Source organism: Sinocyclocheilus grahami, unplaced genomic scaffold (assembly GCF_001515645.1).
Source record: "Sinocyclocheilus grahami isolate Dianchi unplaced genomic scaffold, SAMN03320097.WGS_v1.1 scaffold530.1, whole genome shotgun sequence".
In the NCBI taxonomy this organism is placed as follows: Eukaryota; Metazoa; Chordata; class Actinopteri; order Cypriniformes; family Cyprinidae; genus Sinocyclocheilus; species Sinocyclocheilus grahami.
The window spans coordinates 742,178-751,423 of record NW_015505709.1 but is presented as its reverse complement, the minus strand read 5'-3'; the positions used below and the strand labels follow the sequence as shown (position 1 = coordinate 751,423).

Sequence of the window (9,246 nt, the reverse complement as noted above, 5' to 3'; positions counted from 1 at the left end):
AATAATGATTAATTCCCTTACAAATAAGTAAATTATTACACCAGTGTTGGGGAAAGTAACTTTTAAAATGCATTACAATATTGTGTTACTCCATAAAAAAGTAACTAATTATGTTACTTAGTTACTTTTTATGGAAAGTAATGCGTTACGTTACTTTTTCAATCTGGACAGGGCTTGCTTGTTTGTTTTTTTAAATAAAAAAAGTTATATTTTTGGCAATTATAAAAGCCTTTTCACGACAAAAGTGAAATGAATAAGCCTCAGGCTGAAGGAAATGTAAATTTCCGTCCGTACAGTAGAGCGCAGAAGACATTTCAACACACTTCAGCAATAAACAAAGACACAAATGTTGGTCTAGAGTAATTTGTGCTTATTAGTACGCTTGAACTGGATCATCGAAGGTCAGAAGCAAAGACATTGGTTAATAGAACGGGATTAAATACATAAAGCATATTTGTGTTGTTTAACATTTAATTATTGCAGGTTTGCGTCATATTCTGAGTTGCATTATTTGTATTCATTTTGAGGAATACTGAATCTGTTTTTTTTTGTGAGAGATTAATTAATGCATATTCATATTTTATTTATTTATTTACTACAGTAACATTTACAGTAACTGATTTCTCTCAACATGGGGACAGAAGAGCTGTCAGTCAATAAATTGAAAAAGTAACTCAGATATTCTCTTGTAAATTAAAAAGTAATGCGTTACTTTACTAGTTACTTGAAAAAAGTAATCTGATTACGTAACTCGTTACCCCCAACACTGGACATCAGTGGTTCAACCGTAACGTTATAAAGCTATAAGAGAATACTTTTTGTGCGCCAAAACAAAAATAACTTTATTCAACAATCAGTGACGGCTCGTGGGTTTTAAAATAGAGGAGGCACACTAATTGTATTGGTCTGGGATCCCTGCCGCTTATTATTACTGGTATTATAATTTGCTTAACCACTCTAAAACGGCTTTTTGGTTGCTTTTAGTCAGAAAACGTACAGAAAACGACATGCATACAGCAAGATAATATAATTTCACTTACCTGGCCGATCACTTGAAGCAAACATCCATCACTTCTTAAAAGTCTGTGTTAAAAGAGAGCTGTCTGTTGTGCCATTTAATTAAGTCGACTGCTGTAGCCTATATCCAGCTTAGGCTGTTTTCCCTAAAGTTGAATGACAGCTTGGTAAATCTGTTGGCGATCAAATATTCAATATCGCTACTCATCATAAGTACTTGGTACATTATCAGCGCAGCGGGAGACGTTCAAACTAATATCACGTAATTTACGCCTCTGTGATGATTGGTTGATATGAGAAGGGAGGCTAGCCACCCTAGCAAGGGGTCTTTTCTCAACACTCCTCAGCGCTGAAAGTGAACACTCGATGCTGATTGGCTTTTTTTTTTTTTTACCAACGGAGGCACTAGAGCTCAGCTCTCCCCCGGCCTCCCCTCCCCTTCTCTATCATTAGTGGTTGCAATTACATCAGCAGATTCGGCACATTCGCGATAGAAAAGCGGCGCTTTCACATTATTTTATTACAACTGTGAAATTACAAACAAAAAATACACATTCTGAGACATGAACTGAAATTAATTGTGAATTATATTAACATTAAATCGTCCTCCTCCAATTTTCACCTCAAAATTATGGGGAAGCTGTGCGACCCCTGACGAGCCGCCATTGTCAACAATTCCTCTCTTCCTTGTCAGTGTCCGCCACCATTCACGAGAGTACCATGATGTTGTCTGTATTTTTGTTTTCTTTGCGCACAAAAAGTATTCTCGTAGCTTCATAACATTACGGTTGAACCACTGATGTCACATGAGGGCCTTTCGCACCGCAGGAACCTTTTCATAGTACCAGAACTAATAGTGGAACTACCCACTTTTTGTCGTTTTCGCACCGCCGGAACTGGGTGCTTTTTTAGTACCGGACTGCCTTTTTCGAGAACCAAATTAGCTCCTACTCCGGAGCAGGGTCTAACCAGCACAACTGGTACTAATCGTGACGCAAGTAGACATTGATTGGCCAAACGCGTACGAAAACGCCCTCACCCGCCATGATTTAAAACACCGCGTAAACATAGTGTCAACTTATTTCGCAAGTATGGAGAACAGCGATAGACGGACGGACGCTGAAGTGCAGGCACTTGTAGCAAATGTAGCACTGCCAGTTGTCGTTGGAGATTCTTAGTCCTCCTTTCCGTTCTTTCAGTCGCTTTACATATACGTCGACTTTCCATGTCCATTATTGTGAAACCCGCGAGACACAACAAAAACACAGCTCCGATCACAGCGTCCTCCGTCCTCCTGTTGTTAATGTTGTTTCTGTTGTTGAACCCCGCGCACAAATGACGATGCTGTCGACCGGTTCCTAGTACACATTGAATTAAAGACAGAATTTTCATTTTTGGGTGAACTATCCCTTTAAGTCATGGTATAATTTTTTCCATTAATAACTCATTAAAATAATTTAACCAATTTCAACTTTAATTTCTAAAGATGAGATTTAACTCGATTTTTATAAGCGGTTTAATATAATTTAAGTCTAAACGCCTTGTAACTTGCCAATTTGATTATACTTTAAGGCAGCATCTGAACTTAAGTTTTTAAGATAAAGTAGGTGGAATTTTATTTACAGTCTTATTTGTCTTCAATAATGAAATAAATGTAACTAAACTTTTCACTGAATATACCTTACATAAATGTCATACAGTCTGAATACGACTATTGAGTAAAATATTGGTCTTGGTTTATAAAACCAGTAAGAGCAAAGATTGCTGTGCTAATTCTGAGATTTGATTACAATGACCTACAATGAATTATTGGAGAAAACAATGTTCAATATAAGTTATTTAATTATCTTCAGAAACAAATGATCAGTCACGTTCAACGAATTTCAGGTTCTTGCATGGAGAAGTGCGACAAATGTGATTTCTGATGAAAAAAAATGCAACTCAAAATGTATAAGAAACAAACAAAGAAAAACTGTGGAATGCCCTTTGGTTTCACAGTCAAATGCAGCTCAGTGGCATTACTTGCATTTATACAGGCTGCTTAAAGCCAGTGTGCCGACGTCATATCTGCATCTCTTAACAGTCATTAGTAGCTCTGAGATCATATAATCCCACTTAAATATGTCTGCTTTTAGAGACATAATTAGAGCTGCCTTTCAGATTAAGAACAAGACTCAAAAAACACAATAGGGTCCATTATTGTGAAACCCGCAAGACACAACAAAAACACAGCTCCGATCACAGCGTCCTCCGTCCTCCTGTTGTTAATGTTGTTTCTGTTGTTGAACCCCGCGCACAAATGACGATGCTGTCGACCGGTTCCTAGTACACATTGTCGGTGCGAATGCAACCTTTTAAATGGTACTGGGAAATAGTTCGCGCAAAATCGTCCCAGTACTTTAGTACCGTACATTTAGTTCTGGAACTAAAGCGGTGCGTAAGGCCCTATGGACTATTTTAACAATGTCCTTACTACCTTTCTGGGCTTTAAATGTGGTAGTTGCGTTGTGGTCTATGCAGAGTCAGAAAGCTCTCGGATTTCATCAAAAATATCTTCATTTGTGTTCAGAAGATGAACGAAGGTCTTACGGGTTTGAAACGACATGAGGGTGAGTAATTAAAGACAGAATTTTCATTTTTGGGTGAACTATCCCTTTAAGTCATGGTATAATTTTTTCCATTAATAACTCATTAAAATAATTTAACCAATTTCAACTTTAATTTCTAAAGATGAGATTTAACTCGATTTTTATAAGCGGTTTAATATAATTTAAGTCTAAACGCCTTGTAACTTGCCAATTTGATTATACTTTAAGGCAGCATCTGAACTTAAGTTTTTAAGATAAAGTAGGTGGAATTTTATTTAGTCTTATTTGTCTTCAATAATGAAATAAATGTAACTAAACTTTTCACTGAATATACCTTACATAAATGTCATACAGTCTGAATACGACTATTGAGTAAAATATTGGTCTTGGTTTATAAAACCAGTAAGAGCAAAGATTGCTGTGCTTATTCTGAGATTTGATTACAATGACCTACAATGAATTATTGGAGAAAACAATGTTCAATATAAGTTATTTAATTATCTTCAGAAACAAATGATCAGTCACGTTCAACGAATTTCAGTTTCTTGCATGGAGAAGTGCGACAAATGTGATTTCTGATGAAAAAAAATGCAACTCAAAATGTATAAGAAACAAACAAAGAAAAACTGTGGAATGCCCTTTGGTTTCACAGTCAAATGCAGCTCAGTGGCATTACTTGCATTTATACAGGCTGCTTAAAGCCAGTGTGCCGACGTCATATCTGCATCTCTTAACAGTCATTAGTAGCTCTGAGATCATATAATCCCACTTAAATATGTCTGCTTTTAGAGACATAATTAGAGCTGCCTTTCAGATTAAGAACAAGACTCAAAAAACACAATAGGGAATGGAGAAAAAAAAAAAACATTACGGTGAAAAGAAATGTACATCCGACAGGCATTCATAAGCCACATCATCATACATACAGACAAGAGCTCATTTCATATCATATCAGTGACCCGTATTTAGCACTTTTGTTAGAAGAACACAAATTCTTAAAAAAGATCTCTTAAAATGAGCAAATCAAAAAGCAACTATATAACAATACAAAAGGCAACAAACATTTTCAATGCTGTGTGTTAACAGCAGACATAAAGAATGAAACGTTGAACATTGAACAATGTCAGTCGATTTCTGTTGGCTCAATGAAGATTTCTGCCTTTGTGAAATGCCCTGGCTAAGAAGTAAAGGCACCTTCCAAAAATAGAGTACAAATTAAGTCCTGAAATGATGGGGAAAAGATGCATTTTTAAACAGATGGTGAGTGTAAGGCATAACCTTCAGAAAATGTCAAACTAAATATTAATGTTATGTTTATGAGGTTTGCAGTTTTTAAAACGTTATTACCAAAATTTGGGACATGTGTAAATACAGTTCAACAGACCCAGGATTTATGTGATTGTTATTTTTTCTATTTATCAATAAATATTAAATGAAAAACTACAAACTGTCGAAATAATGTTTGGAGATGTATGGGCTAATGAATGGGCTTTGTTCCTCTAGTGCTTACTAAACTAAAAAAAAAAAAAAAGGGATACAAATAAGGGACACCAAACTGTACCCTATTCGTGGAAAGTACCACAACTCAAATTAAAATACAGAAAACATCATCATAATTTTCCATACTGGAAAGTTCTGATGAAACAAAACAGAGAATGTTGTTAATATTCCTCTGGACAAGTTCATTAAGACATCGCTGATTTACCTACGTGGTGATATTTGCATTGTGGAAAAAAAATTAATAAATACAATTTGATATTTGAAGATTTGTGGACTTACGCAAAGCTATAAGTTAAATGCAGACACACTGCAATGTGCATTAATAAATATATGTCAATATTTTTTATAGATACATTCATCTGGATATGAAGTCACATTCTAATTTTCTAAGTTTATAATCATTTCTGTCCTTCATAAGTAGATTTCTTTAAATATATGCCAGTGTGGGGGTCACTGTTTTCCTGTACACTGAAAAAATCATTTTCTTAATCAGGATTTCTGTCTTGTTCGTAGTAAAAATCTAAATATCCTTCAATTTTGCTTAAATCTTTACTAGTTTGAAAGTAAATCTGTAATATAATAAGACTTCTCAGACAATATATGTCTTGAATTAAGTTTATTGTCCTCCATTGGCGTATTGTTGTTTTTTTTTTTTTTTTTCGTTTAAAGTGCAAATCTTACTAAATGTATTAAAAACATTGTTTGCAAATGGAGTAAAAAGACTATTATCTAACCTTAACCCTAAGTGAATTCATCTTATTTAACATATTTTAATGGAAAACAAGACAGAAACACTGATCATATTTGTATAAAATATCAGAAAATCATTTTGTGTACTCTCATTTTTTTCAGACTGTGTAGAAGGATAAATTAGCCCTGACACCAAGGCATTAACTTTTATCCTGTGTCATTTCTAATGCTGAACACAATGATGTGGAGTCTTTTGATATTGCACGATGAAATTAATATTGGTTACTTAACCCAAAGGTAAGACTTGAAATTCGGTCAGTTGGTGGGCTTCAATGAGTTACCACTGAAATTAATCAACATGAAAATGATGCTTTAGTATGACATAAATCCCTTTGGGAGGGAAGAAGGATACTTCAGTCCATCATGACAAAGTGCTAGTCCTGGTGGCTCTCCAGATATGAAAAAAGGTCAGTTCCTTCACTCCCATGTCTGTTTTTTCTGGAGTATTTCAGCTGGAGTAGATCTCCAACTTCACTGATGGCATTTAAAGCCTGAGAGAGTCAGGAAGAGACACAAGGGTTATTAACACTTGAATAAATGTTTGGTTGAGGAATAATATGGTGCCTTTGGTAAAACATGATGTTGAGTAATTGCTAAATGATGACAGGATGTTTATTTTGGGAATGAATTATTCCTTTAATGTTTATGTACTCTAGTTGACTGTGAGGTGAGTCATAAATGAATAACTGAAGCATAGGAACACTGATTTTTGTCTCCGTTGCTTCTTGTGGTTTGAAAACATTAGCTGTGAGGTTAACAATCAACTATATATTTTTCACATCGTTCGGTATCGATAATTATTGAAATTTTTTATAACCTTTTTCAAAACAGAGCAATAGAAAAAAATGTTTAAATTTAACCACTGTATTTTTAATTTTCCCACTTTATTAAGACAAACAACAAATTATATTAGGGATGCACCGATATGAAAATTTTGGCCGATACCGATAACCGATTATTCTTGATACCGATATGGTGGCCGATATATCGTGCATCCCTAAATTATATATATATATTATTTTTTTTAACATGCTATCGAGGGCGCAACAATGATCTGAAACATTAAAGTGTGACAAACATGCAAAAAAATAAGAAATGAAATCGTTATTTAATGACAGACTATAGCATGATACACTTTATTCATGCATCACATGCAATGTTAGCGGTGTTCCTGCATGGCTTTGACCAACAGATGGCGCTAGCGTGCTGTCACTCTTGCGTTCTGCAGGCGGCGAGGAAGTGTTTTTTTTTTTTTGGATTAGGTTAACTCATTATTATGAGAAAGTTTCTCATTATTACGAGAAACTAAGTCATTATTATGAGAAAATAAGTCATTATTTCGAGAAACTAAGTCATTATTACGAGAAAGTTTCTCATTATAACGAGATACTAAGTCATAATTTTGAGAAAGTTTCTCATTATTATGACTTACAGAATTATATTTTTTTATTTAGTGGCGGAAACGGGCTTCCATAAAATATAATTTTGTAAACTGCATAAACAATTATGAACAAAACAGCATCATGTGTTTATGCATTGCTTCGCCTAAAACAAAGAGCCAAATCGCCGATCACACAGATTGCATTTAAAAACATATGAAATGAAATGAACCTTCAAAAATTCGCGTCGCGTTTTCTAAAGTTAAAACTGTTTTAACTTTGCATGACTTTCTTTGCATCTCTTGCATGAGACGCAAGTGCAGCAGTCATATTTGTCCGTATAAAAATCTGCTGAATATGCGTTCTGTGTGAATGGCTTGGTTTCGGTTTTAACCTAATGAAGATCTTCTACACATTGAGCTACTATATTTCTCTAATAGTTTGAACGAATAACACAGCAGCGGCGCATCTCGTGGGCTAGACTAACAAAACATTCAAATGCAAAGTCACTTACATCATCACCGCATCTCGTGCACCACTGATGACGCTCCCTGACTCAACATTCAAATGCAAATGTTTATTTTAAATTCGACTAATATAATTTTTTTATTCCCAATCTCCTCATCACAGGCAGGCACAGCACTCAATTCAGCATGTGTTCGTGTTTGTGTGAGCTGTCATAGCATGTACCTATATCATGCGCTATATCGAACAATTTTTATATCGTTATCGATGAAGGTGTACCGTCCATAAATATCGATACCGTTTTATCGCCCAGGCCTAGTTTGGAAGTTGAAAAAGTAAGCCACAAGTAAATGATTGTGTTTTACATTTTACGTTTTCTTTTTACCTTTTGCCTAATACACTAATAGACTTATTAGTGAAGCTCATGAAATATCTCATAGATATGGAAGCTTGTTTCCGCCACCGAATATAAAAAATTAAAAAAGGTAATCGTAAATTTTCATCTCACAATTCAGACTTTTTTTTTTAATTACGTGTTAGAAACTCACAATGGCAAGTTACAAAGTCAGAATTACGAGATATAAAGTCAGAACTGTGTGATATTATCTCGCAATTGTAAGGAAATAGTCTTATTTTACTCACAATTGGACTTGATAACTCGCAATTGCGAATTTATATCTCACAATTCGGAGAAAAAAAGTCAGAATTGTGAGAAAAAAGTGAATTGTCGGATACAAACACTTTAGAACTCGCAATTGCAAGATTATATCTCACAATTCTGACTTTATAACATGCAATTGCGACTTTGTATCCTGAAGTTCTGAGAAAAAAAATCAGAATTGCGAGATGTAAACTCACAATTGCAAGAAAAAAATATTTAGTATTGCGAGTTAATATCTTGACTTTACAACTCGCAATTGCGTGAAAAAGTCAGAATTGGGAGATGAAAAGTTGCAATTACCTTTTTATATTTTTTTTATTCAGTGGCGGAAATGGCCTTCCCTACAAAGTACTATTTTACCCCAAAATCAAAATGAAAAGACAAAAATAAATTATAATACAGAAAATTAAGACAATTTTGTGTCATTATTTTTTACAATTATTGTTTTACTAGTGTACATGTGATACTCACTGTGTCGAGCATCTCTCTCGTGTGGGCGGCAGAAACACAGAAACGAGCTCGGGACTCAATGATGGGTGTAGCAGGGAACCCAACCACCACTGTCCCAATGTTCCTCTTCAGCATCTCCCGCCCAAATGCTCTAAACAACAGTATACAAAATAAATAAATTCATAAAAACAAAGTCTGCAAAATCAAGTAAATTTTTTGTTAAATCATCAAAAAACAAAACATAAAAACATATCCTCTGGCGAGAGCATATCATCAAATACAATAGCCATGATTCAGTTAAACAAAAAGTGAGGCTGACCCGATTTTAGCTGGCATGTAGAGCATCAAGGGTACAACAGGGGAGTCATTGTTCCCATAGATGATAAAGCCCATCTCATGTAATCTCCTGCGAAAGTAGGTTGTGTTTTCTGACAGC

General features: G+C 34.8%; 1 protein-coding gene across 1 annotated transcript; it reads right to left on the bottom strand.

Moving 5' to 3' along the window:
- Positions 1 to 4,083: 4,083 nt before the first annotated feature.
- On the bottom strand, positions 4,084 to 9,222 carry LOC107555296 (serine palmitoyltransferase 2-like). Its single transcript, XM_016238048.1, has 3 exons — positions 9,130 to 9,222; positions 8,832 to 8,961; positions 4,084 to 6,346 (listed from the first exon to the last, which is right to left on the bottom strand). The coding sequence occupies exons 1-3, from the start codon at positions 9,201 to 9,203 to the stop codon at positions 6,230 to 6,232; spliced, it is 321 nt and encodes a 106-aa protein (XP_016093534.1). The 5' UTR covers positions 9,204 to 9,222; the 3' UTR covers positions 4,084 to 6,229.
- Between the last annotated feature and the right edge of the window lie 24 nt (positions 9,223 to 9,246).